Source organism: Engystomops pustulosus, chromosome 10 (assembly GCF_040894005.1).
Source record: "Engystomops pustulosus chromosome 10, aEngPut4.maternal, whole genome shotgun sequence".
In the NCBI taxonomy this organism is placed as follows: Eukaryota; Metazoa; Chordata; class Amphibia; order Anura; family Leptodactylidae; genus Engystomops; species Engystomops pustulosus.
The window spans coordinates 86125133-86148505 of NC_092420.1; the positions used below are offsets into that span (position 1 = coordinate 86125133).

At 42.5% G+C, this 23373-nt stretch overlaps 1 protein-coding gene across 1 annotated transcript in view; it reads right to left on the reverse strand.

Moving 5' to 3' along the window:
- The window catches only part of TRABD2B (TraB domain containing 2B), a 222931-nt gene that overhangs the window by 95871 nt on the left and 103687 nt on the right, over positions 1-23373 (reverse strand). Inside the window, exons 3-4 of the mRNA XM_072127052.1 lie at positions 21901-22047; positions 1798-1972 (exon numbers count right to left, since the gene is read on the reverse strand). Coding sequence (XP_071983153.1) covers positions 1798-1972; positions 21901-22047 — 322 coding nt within the window. The remainder of the gene's footprint in view (positions 1-1797; positions 1973-21900; positions 22048-23373) is intronic.

The following is a 23373-nucleotide window of genomic DNA, read 5'->3' on the forward strand; positions in this document are numbered from 1 at the left end:
ATAAACGTCTTCTCCCCCATCATTCTAGTAAATATGGTGCACAAAGAAAGAACAGTTCTGTTTGATATTGTGTTGGTTTTTCTACCAGCGGGTCGTGTTCTGCGTCTTCTGACAGCCATAACATTTCCTTATCTTTTGTCCCTAACGTTCTTAGACAAGGACATTGTTCTTAAAGGTCTACTGTGCCTAAAAAAGCAGAACTACGTTAAAAGTCCTGCTGAAAGGATTAGTAAACCTTCAAAGTATCATTTCTGATAAGGCCTGCAGGAGAACTGCGCTCAAAATGGAAGATCTTGAACAATCACATATAAATAGTGGCCCGCCAGGAAGTCAGGACACCGGATCGGGCAGGAGGTAGGTCACTTGTGAAACTACAGTCTCCCCAATGAAATGAATACCCATGCTCAGCCAAGTCCGGACTTAGGTGCTGGAAACAATCATCTTGTGCATTGCTGTAAGACGTTAGGTGGTTTCTACCTAATACTCCCATAAAATAGGTCATCAATATCAAATTGGTGGCAGTCCACCACTCAGGACTCCAACCAAAACTCATTTTGGAGGCAGAATGAACCTATATAAAGGAGGTGGTAGCACGGCTCCATTCTCAAAGTAGTGGCTGAACTGAGTTACTACAGCTCATCTTTTTTCTAGATCAGTGATGGTGAACCTATGGCACTGGTGCCAGAGGTGGCACTCAGAGCCCTTTTTGTGGGCACCGGGGCCATCGCCCCAGCACACCAGGCAGGACTCAAAGAATCTTCCTGCAGTTCCAAGCAACTTAAAAGATTCTGCTTTCAGTCATATTTTGATACTTACTACCCACTTGGGATTGTAGTAAGAGGGAGAATTAGACAGGGTCAAATTATTTTTGGAGGACCTCCTGCTGGCCCCACGATTCTCTGTGTACAGAGGGACACTGGAAAGAAGCTAAAATGATGAAAATGTTCCATCTTTCTATTGTGTTGCTGTCCTCAGGAGGCCAGTACAATTAAAAGTTGTTGAACAGGGTGCAATAAGTTACTCCTTTAATTTTTGGTTGGCACCTCGCGATAAATAAGCAGGGTTTTGGGTTGCAGTTTGGGCACTCGGCTGCTAACAGGTTTGCCACCACTGTTCTAGATGATTGATGCTTATTATGTCAGTTCATAGAGAATGAAGATGTTCTGTATTAACCATTCTGGCAACAGTAGAAGTCGAAAGCAGTCGATCGATGGGGAGTTTTCAGTGTTGAACTTCCAATGATCTAGTATCGACAATCTAGCCTATAGAAAGACTGGGAGTGATCCATCCTACACAGGGAAAAAGGGTCAGACTCTTGGATTCCAACATACCCAATCTCTTTGTTAAGTTGAACTGGTCCACCATAATATCCAGATGGTCCAGATGTGGTCCTCTGGTAGGACTACTCCGTAACAAAATACTGGACCCCAGAGATAATCTAGTTCAGAGGCTAGTAGGGCCTAGCTTTTAGGGGATGAAGAACGGTGGGACCCGAGGAACCTTACCCCAACACTGCTGGCAATGACTTACTCAATGCTCCCCAATCGGGAAATTGGGAGGACTACCTATCAGTCAATTGAGTTTTCACATAACCATCAAATTCCATGGAGCCCTTCTACTGATCCTATAAGTGTTCTTCCTTTCCACTATTAGTAGACTCCCATGCATCATGAATGAAGATGGAGAACATGATCACCCCTGTTGTTTGAAAATCCGGCAAACATTATGAGCAGAATCCATAACACAGAGGAGAACAGAGCCTACGACTTTACATTTTTATACAATATGTCACAATACCTGCACCAAAGGCAAAGAAGAAGCTCTTGTCGCGGTTTTCCCTCAGAAGTCCCATGACTCTTCTGGCCATCCTCTCGTTTCTCTTATATATAAGCTCCTGCCGGAAATAAATGTCTATCTCCTGAGCCGTGACCTGTTCATGTGATGGGAGGGTGGTGTTGATAAAGTTTGGGACCTGCAATGAAAAAAAAGGAAAAAAATCAACAGGGAGAATTATTTTAATGATGGAAAATCAATACCTAGGGAGGAGGATTTTTAGCAACTAGTTTTAAAGGGATTTTCCAGCTTAAAAAATATGTACTCACTATCTTTAGATTCGGTTCTCAATATCAGATTGTTGGGGCACTAAGACAAATGAATGATTCTGATCTGCAGTAACATGGTCTGACCACAAAACCAAGAACGGCACTGTCTGCTTCCTGCTTTATTCTCTGCTTATCATCTGCTGAGATTAGCTGATCCTTGGGGATGCTGGAACTTGCAATTTGACCAATCAGATATTGACCACTTATTCTATGGATATCTGAGTAATACTTTCAGCCCTGAAAACCCCCTTGAATACTGTTCCTGCCACAATGGACAGTTAAAGGAAATCTACCAAATAGATGGAGTGCTTCTGAATCAAACACATGTACATGCAGGCCTCCTGGAACAGGATCTGCTCTTCATCCTGCTTCTAATAGATTCGTTTTTGAGAAAAACGTCTTTTAAAATTATGTAAATTATCCTCAGGGGCTTCTGGCTCCATCACAGAAGCCCATTCTGGCTCCATCGTCTTCTAATCATTCACGCCTCCATTTGGTTTTCTAACTGGGGAGGGAAGAGGCGGGTACAAACACTGAATAGAGGCGTGAATAGTTATCAGATGAAGGAGCCAGAAGGGCTTCTATGACTGAGCCAAGAGCCCGTGAGGTTCATTTGCATGGATTTAAAAAACATTTTTTCTCAAAAACGATGTTATTAAAAGCAAAAAGAAGGAGGCACAGGCGACTTTCAGGAGGTGCATGCCACCATGTGAGTGTGTTTGGATTTGTGGTACATTTCCATTAAGTGGTAACAATGGCGGTGGACAACCCAATTCTTTGGATTAAAAGTAACTTTTTAAAGGAAATGTTTAGGATTACTCTGATATTTAGCATTTCAACCAATCAGCTGCTTCCAGAATCAGAAGCAGGCACTTCCATACACTGTGTAGTGGCCATGCTGAGGTACTGCAGGTAAATTCCTATTTATTGCACACTTGTGTGTACTAGAATGCTGACTATAATTTAGTACTGGTAACTTTGTAAGGGGAATAAGATGACTTACTGGTCATCATAAGGATCCTTGGTCTAGGTACAACTGTACCCCCCAAAGTTGCACCCTTGATCATACAGCCTATATACAATACATCCACAGACATATATATGAAAGCATTAAAATGGGCCCTAAAAATATCAGGATTTGGGGAATTACAGGTAATATTTAGAGACTATATAGGTGAAGATTTATCAGAAGTGTCTGAGAGCATAATTGTTCTAATTGCCCAGGCCAACCAATCAGAGCTCAGCTTTCATTTTCCCACAGCAGTTTATAAATTTAAAGCTGAGCTCTGATTGGTTGCCATGAGCCATGTTTGATATGGTAGTAACTAGCACTACAGCCCCCTTTCCACCACTTTTGTAGGATTGTAGGGAAATTATTTTACTATGACAGCCGCTGCTTTTAGGGTGGACAGGAGAATAAACGCAGACACTAACTGCACACAATAACCAGCAATTTACATTGACTCGGTGCAAAACTGTCAAAACATTGAGGACAGAGCGCGGTGCAGACTCTGCCCGGATTGTTTGATGTAAAAGGACATTTCTTTATGTTCCATAAAACAAACCCTAATTATGATTGATGGAGCCCTGTATGGGGCGGCGGGCGGCTCACCCGGGAAGGGCTGAGTGTAAAAGGTAGCCATTCACTCTACCTAAACATCTGACAAAGACTGATCACAATCAGCACTCATTATACCATATATAGTGCAGGAGGCTTATATATAGCATTACTCATGCTGCCGCGTGGGCTCCTGGGGGCAAATAACCCTTTCAGGGCCTTTAGGCAGGACTATTTCCTCTAAAGAAAAAAAAAAATCACATTTTCAGGTATTCACACATTGATGTAAAATTAGAAATCTATTGTACCCTATACATTACATCCCATTCATTGTACCCTATACATTGTATTCTATAAATTGTAAGCTATGCATTGCACCCTATACAATGTGTGCCATTCAGTGTGTCCTATGGCTTGTACCCAGGGGCGTAACAAGGAGAGGCAGGGCCCCATAGGAGGCTTATGACTACATACAGGCGGTCCCCTACTTAAGGACACCCGACTTACAGACAACCCATAGTTACAGACAGACCCCTCTGACCTCTGGTGAAGCTTTCTGAATGTTTTACTATAGTCACAGACTGTAATAATCAGCTGCAAGGTGTCTGTAATGAAGCTTTATTGATAATCCTTGGTCCCATTACAGCAAAAAATGTTTAATCTCCAATTGTCACTGGGGCCCAAATTTTTTTTGTCTGGATCTACAATTATAAAGTATACAGTTTTGACTTACATACAAATTCAACTTAAGAACAAACCTCCAGACCCTATTTTGTACGTAACCCGGGGACTGCCTGTATTTGTATACAGACACTTCTATAAAATTATGTGCACACATGTATGCACTGATTTATACATTCATACACTTATACACATATGTCCCAGTAGCTGCAGACTACATAGGGAAGTACACAGCAGGAATTAGAGATGGGAGATTCCCTAGTCCTGTCCTTCTGCTGTCCCCTACTTCTCCCCGACATTATTATCTGACCTGCCGATTCCTGCTGTGCACTGTTATATACATGTTATGCTGTACAATGTGCATATCCACTATTCTTTAGTGTTTCAGGTCAGTAACCGGGGGCCCCCTGACACTGTGGGCCCCTAAGCAACTGCTATGATTTCTACCCCTGTAGTTATGCCCCTGCTTGTACCCTATACATTGCATCCTATTTATAATAACCTATACATTTTCACATATGCCATGTACACTATTTACTTTATCCCATCCATTGTACCCTATACGTTATAACCTATATAAATAGTGGCGGCACTCTTACAACCATTAATAAGGATAATCGGGTGCACGTCCCAGAACATGGACAAATGGTCTCTCCAAAATATATATAACCCTATATAACCTATTCCATGTACCCTATATTCGTTAAACACACCATTCATTGTGCCCTATACATTACATCCCATTCAGTATTTTCTATATATTGCATCGCATTCCTTGTACCCTATAAATTCACATATGTCTTGTACCTTATACATTGCATCCCATTTATTGGACCCCAAGCCCGAAAACATTAACCCCCTTCTTTCCCACCATTCCCTAAGCTGTAATTTGATGATGATCTGGGCTTGGTACAGCAGAGTTGTGGCTTGCTTTAGGTCTTGCGGCTATTATTTGAACCCTACAATGTGGGGATATAATTATCTATGACATTCTTTGAATACAGATGTGAGTTGAGGTTTATGTAATGTGACAGCTCAGTTTCTAATATGAAGCAGATCATGACAATATATATCATCATTTGTTATATGTCGGCAGGTAAAATCCTGAAAATCTGATATCCTGAAACAATGGATAAGATCAGAGATCTCACCCAGTTGACGTCTTTCAAGCTCATTGCTGAGATTGGCCAACTTTTCCAGATGTCCAGGATAAAAAAATCTGTCCAAGACCATGAAGCCTCATTGATGGCTATCAAGACTCAACTACTGAAGACCTGTCATGGAGGAATGGTGCGGGCCTTGTAAGGTCAAACTGGCTTCATGACTGGAATGAACTAGGTTTACATCTCCAGAAATAACCATCTCATCGTTCATGGTACAAGGGGTGGCTATGGTGGAGCATCAGTCCTCTAGTGAACCAAGGAAAGGTCAAGAAAACCAAAACCATCGATTATGACTTCTGTTTATTGAGGTTGATAGTATGAAGACTTTTTAGGACACAAAAGTCATGGACTGTGGTCAGTACAGGAGTTTCTGGATGGAGATATCTTCAGTTCCTCCTGGATGTCCATTAAGGTAAGATGTATGATGATCCTGCCCTGCAGTGCAGCCTACAGTAGTATAATCAAGATCCAGCTGCTTGACGCCTGTTGCATTAATCATCCTAACTTCTTAAGGCCTGACGTTCCCCATGATTCACTGCAGGGAGACAGCTGTTGTTACACTGATTTATTCAGCCATTTGCCTCCTTAACGACCAGACACAGATCAGGAACTCAAGACACAGTCCAAGGCAATTAGCGGGCTATTAACCACAGTCACAGCTTGAGGCTGCACTCGGAGGCTGGAGTCAGGACTGCACAGTGCTCCCTGAAGTGCTCACCGCTCCATACGCCAACTTTCCACTTTCATTGCTTCAAAAAAATGACAAAACGATGGCCATGGTCGTAAATTTTAGAACTTGGCCGCAATTAATTCAAGTATACAAGACCGTGCGAAATCCCACCTATTAATCAACGTGTGTTGAGGTGAGACTGTGTTTAAGCTATGTTTACAATGTCTACAGTGAAAAAAAAATTGCCAAAAAATTCTCTGACTTTTTAGACCAAAGGGCCAATAACTCAATCGGTTCATCAAAACACTTTGTAAAGACCCTGTTAGAGAACTGTAAATCAAAATGGCCGTCCGTCTGAACAACATTGGGTTTATCACTTTTCTATTCAGGGTGCCCTGTTACTTTATTCACCTCTCACCCATAAGCTCTTGCCAAAAATTTTTGCAGCCTGATATAACAGTCACACACAGACAACTCATTTGTAGAGGTCTATGTCCATTATAGGTAAGGAATATGCAAATAAGTTTTCCAGGATGGTAAAGGAAAACTTGCCTCTAGTGCAACCTTAAAAAATAGGCCATGGACATGGGTCAGGATGGGAATTAAACTCATTGAGATTGCTTTTGCAGGTCTGTGGTGTCTTAAAAGTCATGCTTGCTCCACCAAGAGATCTGGGTAAGGATTTAATAAATATGTTTTCTAGGGTAGGGAAAGGAAAACTTGACTGCAACAGCCACTTTAGATGAGACCCTATGGGGTAGGTACAGTAAATTGAGATAAAGGGCACCATGTCTGTTGATTATTGTTGCCTAAAGTAGAGTCAAATTTTGTTTTCTAGGTGGGAGGCAACTATATTAAAAAGGAGTCTACCATTAAGGAGATTTATAATTGGTCTTTCTCACTGGAGGACCTAGAATCTTTATATCTTACACTAGTTTTTAGCTTTGTAGTGCTAAGTCATACATTCCCAGAACTACCCTTTTAAGGGGGACTCTTGCATAGAGACATAGAGACAATTTTAGAAATCAGCGAAGCTGGGCATAGAGTCACTGCATATAGCAACCTTGGGTTGATGAATGTCCAACCATCATCTGAATGTAGACACTTCCGAGGACTTCCCAAATGACAGATTTGCCGGGGTAGAAAAATTTACCACTTGATTTAAGAAAATACCAAATTTTGTCTTCCAGAGACCACCAAGTGGCCCCTTACAGTGGCCATACAGTGCCTGGGTTAGGTGTCCGAAGGTAAGGCATTTTGAACCCCAAAGGGAAATAAGTGCAGAGAGTCAGGTTCTGAAGTGAGCAGTTAGCTTCTTAAGTGACTTCTTTAGTGAGGAAATTCAGGTGCAAAACAACACATACAAATCAAAGGGCTGACGTCTCCAATCTCCTCCCCGGAAGAAGAACGGATAATGCTAAGGATATACCTGGGCTAACTACCCCCCTCTTCCTCTGATGACTTGTACCATGGCCAAATGCTAGGAGCCCAGGGTCAATTCTCGAGTCGAGTATCCTTGTGTCAGCTTCATCTTCTGGTCACTCAGGCAGTCTGGCAGAGTATCCTATTCCAAGATCTGTTCCCTAACTGCAAGACACTAGTGGCTGTTTTCTTTATATACCTTCTACACAGGGGGGGGGGGGTGGATACATGTCAGCCCAAACAATGACAATGCATTCTCCCACAGACTTACATTATGCCCCCATAATAACCTATGGCAGCAGGTTTCCAAAGAGGTAAACAACTTTCCAGACAGCAGTCTGTCTGCTTTTTTTTAGTAAGCAAGTCTTTTTTTCTCCTCCAAAACAATTTCTTCTATAGCTGTGGAAAATTACTGGCTTCTCTATGGTTAGAAATGTCTCTCAATGTCCATTATCCCTTTCTTTAAGTCTATACAGATACAGTACTAAAAAAGAAATGATATAACAAAACACTATAGATTCATTCAAGTTAGCCCCTGATGAGGAATTAAGCATAAAGTGATGACATTGTATAACTAAATTCACACACAAGCTCACCCCTGGCCCTCTATATAGAGAAATATGGCGCACGCTGCCGTATTCTGGAGAACGATAAGACATGCCCTATCTTTCTCCCGGCTACAGGATGGTACCGCTCCTGTATGGTGCAGTGCACCCATTGCCGTCTATGGGTCTGTATATACATCAGCGGTATATACGTTCCCCGTAGAGCCATGTGAATGTAGTCTAAGGTAAATATTCAAATGTCTACATCAGGGGTCAGGAACCTTTTTGGCTGAGAGAGCCATGAACGCCACATATTTTAAAATGTTATACCATAAGAGCCGTACCATATGCACATGCCCCCCAGTAGATAGGTAGTCCCAGTGTCACGGGTTCCCCTGCGCTCTAGGTCTCGGATCGCAGGCACACCTGTGCCCCTCTCCAGGGGCGGCGCCCCTTTCCGAGCTCACTCAACTCACCACTTTCCGGCTCCCGTTCTGTCCCGGCTGGCCAGCCTGCGTGCGACGGCACCTGCAGATTTAGAGGGCCAGTGTGCCACTGATTGGCACTGCCCACTTCCCGGGTTCCTATAAAGACCGGCAGCTCCCAGCATTCCCCGTCCGATCTTAGTGCTTCATGCCTATAAGGAAGCTTTCCACAGTGTTTCCTTCCCTGTTCCTGATTCTGCTCCTTCGCTGCCAGTCCCGATCTCTTGCTCCGTCCCGACCTCCCATCATTGCCGCCTGCCTTGAGCGTCTGCCTGTTCCTGACCACAAGACTGCCTAGTGATCCTGTACCTCAACCCTGGCTGCCACAAAGGACGTAAGCAGCGGTAACATGGCTTCCTTTGTCAAGTGATCAGTCTAAGAGACACACAGCAGCCATCACTATTTATTAAAGATCTGTCTAAGAGCCAGATGCAGCCAACAGAAGAGCCATATCTGGCTCCCGAGCCATAGGTTCCCTACCCCTGGTCTACATGCTCTTGCACTCTTGGTCAAGCTGAGCATACATGTGTATATATGGTTGGAAGGTATAGCTATTAACCAAATATGTCTTCTGCCAAAATCTGTTGTACGTGAATGATCATCCTTATATCTTTACTGGATGTTCATCCTTTGTTTTTACTTTACCCATATTTTTATGGATTGTTGTGTGTTTTTCATATGACATCATGCCATATCTCATAACCCTGCTGCTTATTTCACTTATTCCCTGCATTGACTTCAATTCCCATCTCTCATTACACTGATAAGATGATGTCAATGGTTATTGCCTGAGGACAAGAGACACCCACAGTGATTCTCCAAAAGAAGAGGTCGTAAAAGTCTTGAATTCAATTAGCAGGTTTCATACCCTGACACAGAACAATATTCGCCTGACGTGCTGATTTTTTTTATAGTTCTCTGCAATTGTTTTAGGCAGGTTTGGAAAATTAGTTCTCCAAGATGTTTGGAACAACCTCCCCGCCGAGTTCCTTACAGTACAGTATTTTTTTTACTGCTACCTAAAACTTTTGCACAATACTGTAAATCATTGTATTTCTCACAATCTGATCCTTAATCTCAATACTTTGTTATTCCTCTGTTGTTCATCTTAAATACAGTAAGTAATTAGCTGTAGTGATCACCCTTATGCTGGGGCATCATCGCTGGACCAGAAAGTGCAGAGTGACCGGGCATCAGGGAGCATCGGGACGGGAATAGAAAAGTGAGGGATAACAAAATATTGGTTTATTTTAGCACAGAATGTTAATATCTATTATATATGTCTTTTAATAAAAATCTTCACAACATTCCACCCGGCACAATATTAAAAATGATCTCGATTGGGGGTTACGCTTTACGGGAGCCTACCAAGTCTGAAATCCCCCCGCATATAAAACCCTAGTATTGCATAGGCCATATTAAAGCCATTGCAGACCCACCTTGCTATTTTAGAATAAATTCTGATTTTAGCTTAAAGGGGTTGGCCACTTTACCTCATGTTTTTTGTAATGTGTGTGTAATTAGGTATTAGGTAATTTACCAATATACATCTAGTAATAGTTCTGCTCCGCTTTCTTGATATGTAAAGTGAAACCTCCTGTCTTTTACCTCATCAGTCGGACATTCCTGACCATAAAATGGCCACAGATATAGATATAGGCACAGATATAGGGTCATGTGATCTTTCTGACCATAAGCAATCGCCCTGCCAAGACCTTATTCCTGGCAGGGCGATTGTTCTACACAAATGTGTCTCGGACACTTTTTAAACACCTGTGCAAGCAGTTTACACCTAAAAGAACGTGCAAAGTCCACCAGAAAACTAGCGCACAACCCTTAGTAAATGTGCCCCAAAATCTGTAAAAAAAAAAAGTCCAACCTACCTTATGTCAAACATGATCCTGACAATTTTTTGTGTCACCCTCAAACACCAGAAACTGAATTTGACCACTACACACCTGGTACTATGTACACTGGAAGATACGGACAGGATTGAGCAGGAGACTTTTATACAAAAGTTATCGGTCATGAATGTTTTTTTCCCTCATACATATACATACATACTATAAAAACCTTGATAAGATAAAAAATCTATAATTATACAATCACATCTATGAAGCCCATTGTAGCTAAAATTTTACAGTGGATAGGTTCTCCTTCCTGAGATGTTCATGACTTGGTCATTCCTACATGTTTCACATTCAATAATATGCATGGATCCACATTGCCCTCTGTACCTTTAAATATTTTCAAAAATTACAATCCCCATTTCTTTATTTTAGAAAAGCAGTAGATTGTTATAATAATCCCAGTGTTGCAGAGGGTCCCTGGCCTACTGTTAGGGTAAGCGAGAAGAAGACCTCAACCTATCTGAGCTCCTCTTTTCTCCTTGACACTTATATTTATAGACTCAGATATGGAGACATGAAGATCCCTGTCCTGTTATGGTTTACACATCAAATTCCAATTTCATGCACAGATTTCATGTAGGTCCAAATTAAATATCAATAGGCACTCAAATAATTCCATAGGCACCGTATTAAAGACAGTAAATATGGCCATCTGCATGGGGCTTGATCTGGCTTGGATCACCAGAGTACCATAGGATAGTTTGGTTGGCCAAGACTCTCACCTAATATTGGACCTCTGAGGTCAAGGAGAATTTGGAGGTTAGAGGGGTTTCCCAGCAGAAACCCCATGGGGCCTGAATGAGAGGAAAAAGTTAATCATCTGGTTCTAGCTCCTGTTGGTTGGACCAGAAGTTTTTATAGTCACAGAAGCAGAACCGGTGCTGTTCAAGCTGCATTTGCGGTAACGTGACCACCAACGCTTACGACCCAACTGGCGTTGTAAATCGCACAGTGGAGGGTAACGAAAACAGGAGATTACCAACACTATAACCCACGGGAAAACGCTCAGAATAATTTTTAATGTTCGGCCCAAGGAATGGCAGTCAAACAGTGGATTCACCTTCTTTAGGCCTAATGCACACAACCAGTTTGTGAGCTAGTCACACAAAGCTCTATTGGACACGTTTCTGGAGTGGTGAGGCATTGTGTATGCCACCACAAAAGATAGGACATATCCTATTCTTGCCCATCTTTGCCGTAGGGGACAGTCACTGCTTTAGACATCCACGGGGTGGGCGTCCTACCTACCAATGTCCGATAGGCCTCAAGCAACAGCCCTCGTTAAATGCACACAATCATGCGGCCTCACTATGATGGCACCTCGGCCTATAGACAAGCAGTGTAGACTTAATTGACCATACTATGGTAGCAGATATTCCATCACCCTTGGATTTCATGTTGCTGATTAAGACACCCTTAAACAGCAACATACGTTCCTGGCCGGTCAGTCTTCATGCCTGCACGAAAATGTGTGCCACATGTGTATCCACTTTACAACAAATTGGAACACAGTGAGCGTTAAATTTATTAAATGCGTTTTAATATGCAGCAGTATCACGGACTGGCCCATTTGTCATGGGAGGAAAAAATTTGCAGAGGGTTGAGGAATGTTGTAGAGAAATATCCAGAACTTCATCATGTGAAGTGAAACCAGTCCTCGTAGAAAGCTTTGTTCTCTGTGTGTCTCATTAGTAAAATTACTTTTATATACTTCATAGGGAAGAGGATCTGGTTCTCAGATCGAGCCTTTGCAATAAAACTGTACTGTTTGCATTAAACAAGATCAAATAAATTATCCTAAAGGGGTTGTCCGCTTTTGACAATCCTTCTTCAATGGATGGGGCACCAGATGGTAAGACGATCATAAGTGATCCCTTTTATTCTTTATGGAAGAATTTTAATCACCTATAGCACCTCTACAGGAGAAATTAAGCATTACATCATCATCATTACTGAAATCAATGGGTAAGTAGTCCTCTAGACTGAGATACTGCCTTCGTACCAGATCTGGGTGAGAGAAGATTAACTTCTATGGACACCCATCCTCTAAGTCTTTTCACAGAATTTAGGACTTCCCTCTCATTTATAGTGATAATCTCAGAATTATTTACTCTTCTATTCTTGGTCCATGATTTTTGCAGCTATCTTGCGTGAGAGTAACAGCATTTAGTGATATGCTTTATAGTAGCCTCAGGGTCAAATGCATTGATACTCTGGAGCTGAATTTAATGAGGGATACTCTGTGCAGGGAGGGGGAGGGGATAAGCTGTGACATCATGTATTGTCAGTAGTGATGTAATGATGGGTCAGTGTTATCTATATAGAGGTCATTTTACAGGGAGGGGGAGGAGATAAGCTGTGACATCATCTATTGTCAGTAGTGATGTAATGATGGGTCAGTGTTATCTATATAGAGATCATTATACAGGGAGGAGGAGGAGATAAGCTGTGACATCATCTATTGTCAGCAGTGATGTAATGATGGGTCAGTGTTATCTATATAGAGGTCATAGTACAGGGGGGAGGAGGAGATAAGCTGTGAAATCATCTATTGTTAGTAGTGATGTAATGATGGGTCAGCGTTATCTATATAGAGGTCATTGTACAGGGAGGGGGAGGAGATAAGCTGTGACATCATCTTTTGTCTGTAGTGATGTAATGATGGGTCAGCGTTATCTTTATAGAGGTCATTGTACAGGGAGGGGGAGGAGATAAGCTGTGACATCATCTATTGTCAGTAGTGATGTAATGATGGGTCAGTGTTATCTATATAGAGGTCATTGTACAGGGAGGAGGAGGAGAAGATAAGCTGTGACATCATCTATTGTCAGTAGTGATGTAATGATGGGTCAGTGTTATCTATATAGAGGTCATTGTACAGGGAGGGGGAGGAGATAATCTGTTACATCATCTATTGTCAGTAGTGATGTAATGATGGGTCAGTGTTATCTATATAGAGGTCATTGTACAGGGAGGAGGAGGAGATAAGCTGTGACATCATCTATTGTCAGTAGTGATGTAATGATGGGTCAGCGTTATCTATATAGAGGTCATTTTACAGGGAGGGGGAGGAGATAAGCTGTGACATCATCTATTGTCAGTAGTGATGTAATGATGGGTCAGTGTTATCTATATAGAGGTCATTGTACAGGGAGGGGGAGGAGATAAGCTGTGACATCATCTATTGTCAGTAGTGATGTAATTATGGGTCAGTGTTATCTATATAGAGGTCATTGTACAGGGAGGGGGAGGAGATAAGCTGTGACATCATCTATTGTCAGTAGTGATGTAATGATGGGTCAGTGTTATCTATATAGAGGTCATTGTACAGGGAGGGGGAGGAGATAAGCTGTGAAATCATCTATTGTCAGTAGTGATGTAATGATGGGTCAGTTTTATCTATATAGAGGTCATTGTACAGGGAGGAGGAGGAGATAAGCTGTGACATCATCTATTGTCAGTAGTGATGTAATGATGGGTCAGCGTTATCTATATAGAGGTCATTTTACAGGGAGGGGGAGGAGATAAGCTGTGACATCATCTATTGTCAGTAGTGATGTAATGATGGGTCAGTGTTATCTATATAGAGGTCATTGTACAGGGAGGGGGAGGAGATAAGCTGTGACATCATCTATTGTCAGTAGTGATGTAATGATGGGTCAGTTATCTATATAGAGGTCATTGTACAGGGAGGGGGAGGAGATAAGCTGTGACATCATCTATTGTCAGTAGTGATGTAATGAGGGGTCAGTGTTATCTATATAGAGGTCATTGTACAGGGAGGGGGGGAGATAAGCTGTGACATCATCTATTGTCAGTAGTGATGTAATGATGGGTCAGCGTTATCTATATAGAGGTCATTGTACAGGGAGGGGGAGGAGATAAGCTGTGACATCATCTATTGTCAGTAGTGATGTAATGAGGGGTCAGTGTTATCTATATAGAGGTCATTGTACAGGGAGGAGGAGGAGATAAGCTGTGACATCATCTATTGTCAGTAGTGATGTAATGATGGGTCAGCGTTATCTATATAGAGGTCATTTTACAGGGAGGGGGAGGAGATAAGCTGTGACATCATCTATTGTCAGTAGTGATGTAATGATGGGTCAGTGTTATCTATATAGAGGTCATTGTACAGGGAGGGGGAGGAGATAAGCTGTGACATCATCTATTGTCAGTAGTGATGTAATGATGGGTCAGTGTTATCTATATAGAGGTCATTGCACAGGGAGGAGGGGGAGGGGATAAGCTGTAACATTTATTACTATAACAAGCTAATATTCAGCCTTGTTGTCTGTTATTGAATAGTGACAGGGAAATGGGGAAAAAATCATCAACATTATTTAAAAATGTGTATTTTATGTGTAACATAAAACCTAAGTTACAAACCAGTCATTTCCTGGTGACTCCTTCACTATAAAGCTGTTTCTTTCCTCTCTTTGGCCATTTTTCAATCGTAAACAATTCTAAATAAAAGGAAGACGGAAAATTTTGGAAAAGGACCAAGCGGACTGCAGGAGAAATCTTTATGGAATGCAGAAATGGTTATGGATATTGTACTAATCCTTTGCTGAAATCCTTTAAAAATGCACTTGAGTGATAAAGTAGGTTTGATTTGGAAGCAAATGTTTTTCCTATCTCCATAAAAAGATGCCGAGACCTGGGCTCCAGGATCTGGGATGTTCTCTGTCAGATGAGAGATAAAAAGCCTGGGAGAATATCTGATAACTGTGCAGCAAAACAGCTGCCGAGGTATTTTATATGTGGATAAGTTATAGGAAGAATGCAATGAAGAAAAAATCTATATATGAAGATAGAAATCCAGCTGGAGCTCACTTGGGTCTGATCCATTTGCTCGCAACATATTGGTTTTATTTAGGATAAAGGGAACTATGTAAATGGTTGTCTGTGAAAATCGCAGATCGTGATCCTTAATGGGATCTCTATTCAGGAATGTATCATCTTCTCCCCATCTAATATACTTACTATATAATGTTTCCGTGTGTAGGAATTTCCGTTTTTCGTACTTTTTCGCAAGAAAAAATCCTTATAGTTCGAAGGTCAGGAGGATCCAGCACCAACAGACAGACCCTCCCAATCACTGTCCTGGAGACCGGGTGAAGCTCTGACAAAGCATTTCACCCCATCTCTGAGAGAGGTTAGCCTCTGATCTACCCTCCCCTGGTAGCAGGACCTAAAGTGATGTCAGAAGCATGTGACAGATCACATGTTTCCTGCATTACTGCAAGGTCCTTATACACTTTCATGATGCCAGGGGATGGGGCCAGAGAAGCCAGAGAAGTTGCGTCTGGGACTGAGTATAAAGAAGAATTATGTGTGTGTGAGTGAGTGAATATAGCAAGAGGTGTGTGAGAGAATGGTTGTAGGAGAGCTGTGTGTGAGTAAATGGATATAGCAGAGATGTGAATGTGTGTGTGAATGGATAGATGTAGTAAAGCTGTGTATGAGTGAATGGATGTAGTAGATATGTGTGTGTGTGAATGGATGGATGTAGTAAAGTTGTGTATGAGTGAATGGATGTAGCAGAGCTGTGTGTGAATGGATGTATGTAGTAAAGCTGTGTATGAGTGAATGGATGTAGCAGAGCTGTGTGTGTTTGTGTGTGTGACCAACAGGGAATTTTTAAATACATCCAAATGGTAATACTTGCATATGCTAATAAATGTTCTCCTTGTCTTTGATTGTGTTGCATTCACAATCAGCCTTTTTGGGTGGCACTGGACAGTAGAGACAGATGAAAATGGAGCATCAAACAGGGAATCCTCCGGTGTACAAACGTACCAGGTGTGGAGTTTTCAAATCAGTTTCTGGTGTTTGTGGGTGACACAAAAAATGTCAGGCTTAAGGTAGGTTGGATCTTTTTACAGCTTTTGTATTTAAAGGGTTTTTAGGGATGGGAAACCAAATTAAAGGGGATGGACACTTTACCTCCGGACCATAAAATGGCTGCAGATAGAGAGTCATGTGATCTGTCCATGAACAATCGCCCTACCAGGACCGTATGATAAGAGTGATTGTTCATGGACAGATAGAGATCACGTGACCCTCCATCTGTGACCATTTTATGGACAGGAATCTCTGGCTGATGAGGTAAAAGACAGGAGGCTTCACTTTACATATCAAGAAAGCGGAGCAGAACTATTACTAGATGTATATTAGATATATTCATTTTCACACACATTACAAAAAACATGAGGTAAAGTGGCCAACCTCTTTAAAAATTCTTACTCTGCACATGGTTCTGGTGACATGTTCCCTGCTCCAACTCTTTAGGCACACGACAGAACTGTTATCGTTGAAGGTCCTGTGACCCTTCGGGCCAATAATGTCATCAGTGGTCACATGACCAGGAACAGGAAGTGACATCACTTTTCTAGCTGTCTGCTGATACCTGTGATTGGCTGTAGAGGTTAAAGGAGCCTCAACACTTCCTTAAACTCATAGAATGGACCTGACTGGATTGTTATCGTTGAAGGTCCTGTGACCATTCGGGCTAATAATTGTCATCAGTGGTCAAATGATCAGGAACGGGAAGTGACATCACTTTTCTAGCTGTCTGCTGATACCTGTGATTGGCTAAAGAGGTTAAAGGAGCCTCAACACTTCCTTAAACTCCTTAAATCCTTGACTGAATTGTTATCGTTGAAGGTCCCGTGACCCTTCGGACTAATAATTGTCATCAGTGGTCAAATGATCAGGAACAGGAAGTGACATCACTTTTCTAGCTGCCTGCTGATACCTGTGATTGGCTGCACAGGTTAAAGGAGCCTCAACACTTCCTTAAACTCCTTAAATCCTTGACTGGATTGTTTTGTTGAAGGTCCTGTGACCCTTCGGGCTAATAATTGTCATCAGTGGTCAAATGATCAGGAACGGGAAGTGACATCACTTTTCTAGCTACCTGCTGATGCCTGTGATTGGCTGTAGAGGTTAAAGGAGCCTCAACACTTCCTTAAACTCATAGAATGGACCTGACTGGATTGTTATCGTTGAAGGTCCTGTGACCCTTCGGGCCAATAATTGTCATCAGTGGTCACATGATCAGGAACAGGAAGTGACATCACTTTTCTAGCTATCTGCTGATACCTGTGATTGGCTGTAGAGGTTACAGGAGCCTCAACACTTCTTTAAACTCATAGAATGGGGGTCACGTAGAGAGAACAGAGAGACAGAGCGGAGGCAGAGAAAGGTGAGTATCTTATCTATTTGGCTTCGCAATGGTTTTCAGGTAAGTCTGGAAAGCCCCTTTAATCCCATGTGCCTCGAGTTACACCCCGTCACAGCATGGCTGCCTTAACCATAAGGAGCTGCCATTCTTGCTTAACCCTCGTTACATCCTTGCTTTTATTTCGCTACAAAACGACAGAAGACTGTAGATGATGACAAGATGATCCTTCTTCCTTACAAGGCTATCATCCATCTTTAATAAATGGGCCCGGGCCGTCTCCTTCTATCTCTTTATCACACGTGGGGCTCCTCCATCTGATTCTCATTTGGCCTTTCATTTACTGAGGATCATGGTATTGTTTCAGCCCGGGCCGGAACATCTGCTCCTCAGATTCCAGTTTTGCTGCTTTCACTTGAAGTTTTCTTAAGAACCAGAGAGATTCTTAGACTTAAGATTCTGTGACACTTTTATCACCAGAGATTACAACATATTTGACATGAGATTCCACCATTATTAGTCTAGAACTTTTTCGAAGGCATAATTCATAATTCAAATTGTTTTTTGTGATGAGCTCTGCCTCCATAACTCAGCTCAACAATTATTACTAATGTAATCGTTTATCTTATTTTTAATACAATGTTCTCAAAATTTGTTAAGAAATTTATGATGCTTAAAGGGGAAGTCATTTTGGACAACTGTCTTTTTAAATGTGCTCTAATGAAAGTAGTTATATCTAGTTACAACATATCTATAGAATGGGATCTCAATATCAATATTGTTGGGGGGGGGGGGGCAACAACCAGCAACCCTATAGATGGTGGCTCAGTGGTTAGCACTACGACCTTGCAGCGCTGGGGTCCTGGGTTCAAGTCCCATACAGGTCAACATCTGCAAAGAGTTTGTATGTTTGCGTGTTTGCATAGGTTTCCTCCAGGTCCTCTGGTTTCCTCCAACACTCCAAAACATACCGGTAGGTTGATTAGATTGTGAGCCCCATTGGGGACAGGGACTGATTTTCCAAGTTCTGTGCAGCGCTGTAGACTCTGTCTGGCTATATAAATAAAGTAAAGGAAACATCTGAAAATTTAACTGGAAGTAGACCGCTCCATCATTCATCATGTGATCACTGATGACTGAGTGGTGACTGAAATGAGTAATTGCAGCGTACCATTCATCCAGATGCACCCATAGCTAGCATTCGCATTGGACAGAGACCTACCTATTGAACTTCTAGATTACAAGCCCTGAAATGTCTCCGTAAATGAAGGGGTGCACCAGCCGTGAGGTGAGTTGAGCCTCTTGCCTCGGGCAGCATCATGGGTGCAGTCACCTACTACAAAACAGGACCTGACTCTTTAAAAATAGTGTCACATCCGATGTCAGACACTGCATGGAGAACCCACTTACTAAATAAATAAATAACTACTGGATGGGGCGGAGGAGGCGCAGTTCTATAGCTCATCTCAGGCAGAAGAGCATGAAGGTCCACTGCTGCATAAATGGAAATTTTTAAAAGATATAACTTTTGGAAAGAGAGAAATGAAAAAAATGGAAAAGCAAAAACTGAAGTTAATGCTTTCTCGAAAGGGTCAACGTTAATTTGGCTCATCATTAGGACATGAGTTCGGGAGATTCTGTATAGACCATTGAAACCCCAAAAATAATGTAAAAATGGTCGTCACATGCAATGAATGTTACTGCTGTCAGTGCCCATGTCCTGGCCTCACCCGTATGGGGTCAAAAAAATGTAAAAATTCCACTCCGGACAAAGATAGTGATTTTTCTGTATTGGCCACGATCTCTATGAGACAAGTTATAATAATCAATCATTCCATCACTGATAACAATCTCATCCTAGAAAACGAATGAGTCAACAAGAGGGGAAGACAGGAGGTCATTCCAGGCTGTCCGTCAGGCACACAGGCCCCTCCATTTATCACAACGTCAACTTCTAGCCTCAGGCCGAATCCAGGGGTCACTTGGCCACAGACGGGAAGTGAGAGGAATGAATATGACAACAAATATGGAAGTGTTTTTCTAAATTTTCCTGCCACTTTAAGTTATCAGTAAAAATGAAATGCCAATTGATTGTTGGGATCAGAATGGCTTCAGTGTTACTTAAAGGGGATCCTATTACTTCTCCAATAGCTTTCCAGACGGCAAAAGCCTCTTCGTTCTTGGTGTGCCGTCAGAACTGAACAAATATATGTTATAGTGTGACAATCCAGTTAGATAAATATGCTAAACTTTACTTAATATGTTCCAAATACCAGATTTTAAGAAGTTTATAACTCTGCAATCACAGTACAGAGATAATGTACACAGTAATGTCACAGTAAAGGAAAAATACACACAGTGATGTCACAGTACAGGGATAATACACACAGTGATGTCACAGTACAGGCATAATACACACAGTGATGTCACAGAACAGAGATAATACACACAGTGATGTCCCAGTACATGGATAATACACACAGTGATGTCACAGTAAAGGAAAAATACACACAGTGATGTCACAGTACAGGGATAATACACACAGTGATGTCACAGTACAGGTATAATACACATAGTGATGTCACAGTACAGGGATAATACACACAGTGATGTCACAGTATAGGAATAATACACACAGTGATGTCACAGTACAGGCATAATACACACAGTGATGTCACAGTACAGAGATAATACACACAGTGATGTCACAGTACAGGGATAATACATACAGTGATGTCACAGTACAGAGATAATACACACAGTGATGTCACAGTACAGAGATAATACACACAGTGATGTCACAGTACAGGGATAATACATACAGTGATGTCACAGTACAGGGATAATACACACAGTGATGTCACAGTACAGGGATAATACACACAGTGATGTCACAGTACAGGGAGAATACACACAGTGATGTCACAGTACAGGGATAATACACACAGCGATTTCACAATACATGAATAATACAGAAAATGATGTATAATTTTTTGTTACTGTAGCTATTAACAGCAAATAGAGTGGACATCCCTTTAAGGCTCCTTAACATTGGGTAATGTGAAGTAAGCCATAGAGTGGAGAATGACCCAGAGGGCTTAAGAATAGCGAGTGTGTTAGTGCAGAGACTTATTCCGATAATCATTAAACTACCGGGTCTTGCGTTGGGCTTTTCTTTGAATATAAACTAAGAATTGCTCCTAAGCCTTTGGTTATGATGAGAGGACTTATGTGCAAAGACTCGGGAAGTCCATATAATTGGGCTTTGTTGCTGCACATTCCTTCCAAATCTCTTCAGTCAAACCAACAAGCCTAGTGCTCACGAGGGCCAACCAGAGGGACAACCCGGTAATCCCATTATTTCCCTGGGCAAATGAGAGCCACGTGTGGAGGAGCTGTGTTATAAGGGCATAAAGGGGGGAAGGTAGAGCCGGCTGTGAGCTGAGGTTTTTCACCTCGGACTGACCTATAACAAACATGTCCGTCAACATAATGGAAAAAATAAGAAATTCAGTGAAAACTCAACCATTATCAAAGGCTGCTTCCTAGTTTTCTGGCCTTTAAGTTGACACTTCCTGTTCTGCAGGAAGTGGTCAACATGTCTACTCTACTGGTGGAAAAACACCTATTTTTGGATGCATACAGTTGGAGCTGGTGGACATGGTGAAAGGTCCTCCAAGTAAACTCCCTTGGTATCCAACAGGTTAGTAATTTTCTTCTTTATTGGTTTTAGAGGAATCAGTATTACTCTAACTTACTAGGTTGAGGGATTCAGGAAGCCATGATGTGTTATGGCATCTGGAGACATTAAACCCTTTCACTTGGGGTCAATTGTGGAGTACTATCAGGAGACATGGACTTTGCTGAGGCCAGCTGGTCCCTTATGACCCATAAAGACAATTGAGTCCAGCAGTGCATCACCATCTGAAGTTCATTACTCCAATTCCCCCGTTGATCTAACCCATGTGGAGACATCACTATTCCTCCCGGAGGCTCTTCAGTAGTCACTATCTAATGACTTGATTGCTCAGCGTAGAAAGAATGTCAACCATCAGCGACCAACACAAGACTGGCTCTACTGAGCCCTACCAAGAATACTTGACTACTCTTTATTGACCTACCATAAATGATCCTGGAAGAGAATCATTAACCACACATTAGTATCAATGAGCACCAACCTGTGAAGATTCGTGACTGAAGATGACGGAGTTGAGATCCCCGCAGTTGTAATGTTTAATGAGGTCTTCAGTCGTGTAGGGGGCTTGGAAGCTTCCTGCCCGTAGACTTTCATGTTGCAGCAATGTCTGGTTTAAAGCAAATAAAACCTAAAAAAGAACAATATGATTATTTTAGCGTCTCCTAACATGGTTGGCCAACTGATATTTGGCTGACAGCTATCCCCCGACCCCAGTTATACATGTGCAAGAAGCTACTAGACACCTAGTGAGGTTAGTGGCCTCGAACAAAAATGTTGAAATTCATAGTCGAATTCTCCTCTCCCTTGACATCTGAGGTGTAATGATTGGCCATTTGATCGAAATCAGCACGTCCTATCAACATGAACCTATTGGGGGTCATTTACTAAGGGTCCAAATCGCACACTTTTGCCAGGTTTCCTGCCGTTTTCCGATTTGCGCCCAATTGTCCTGGGATTTTGGTGCACGCAAGCGGATTTTGGCGCATCTGCGCAAGCTTTCACGTGACAGAAATCGGATGGCGTGGCCGTAGGACAACCCGACGGATTCTGAAAAATGCAGGATTTAAAAAAGAACTTGTGTCGCAAGATCAGCACTTACATGCACCAGGAAGAAGCAGGTGAACTCCGGTGGACCTCGGCGCAAAAGCAACACATGCAGGATATCGTGCGTACAGACCTTAGTGAATCCTTGCAGACCCGAATCCTCGCCGGAAAATGCGCCGCTGGATCGCGACTGGACCGGGTAAGTAAATGTGCCCCAAAGTGTTTAGCCAGTTATAAACATTACCACTGAGTTTTTAGGGTAGTTTATATGAGGGACTAATACATATACACAGGGGCGGACTGGCCATTGTACCCACCGGGAATTTTCCCGGTGGGCCGGTCGGTCCTGGGCCGGTGTGGGGCCGGTCCGGAGCTGGTGCGGGGCCGGTCCGCACACCCTCCCTACAACTTTTCATCTAATCTATAGTACCTGCATCGTACGATCGTTCGATGCAGGTACTATTGATTAGTACACAGACGCAGCGCAGCACCGCTGCTTCTGCGTCTGTGTATAACGGGCAGCTACACAGGTCGCGCAATTGACGTCATTGCGCGACCTGTGTAGCGTGGAGGAGGCTGGCACTTACCATGTCAGCTGTCCGGCCCTCCCTGCAGCTCCGCGGCTTGGTGTAAGAGGCGTGGAGCAGTGACGTCACTATCCCGCGCCTCTACACCAAGCCACAGAAGACCGAGGGAAGAAACCTGTGCTTAAAAGGGTGAGTATGATGTTTTGTTTTGTTTTTAATGATAGAATGGGGACAATTATTATTTCTGGGGCGGGAGGGGGGTGCATTAAGGCTGGCAGGGGGCATAAATTATAGGTCTGGGGCAGGGGGGGGGGGCATTAATTATATGTCTGGGACGGGGGGGCATTAGGGCTGGCAGGGTTCATAAATTATATGTCTGGGGC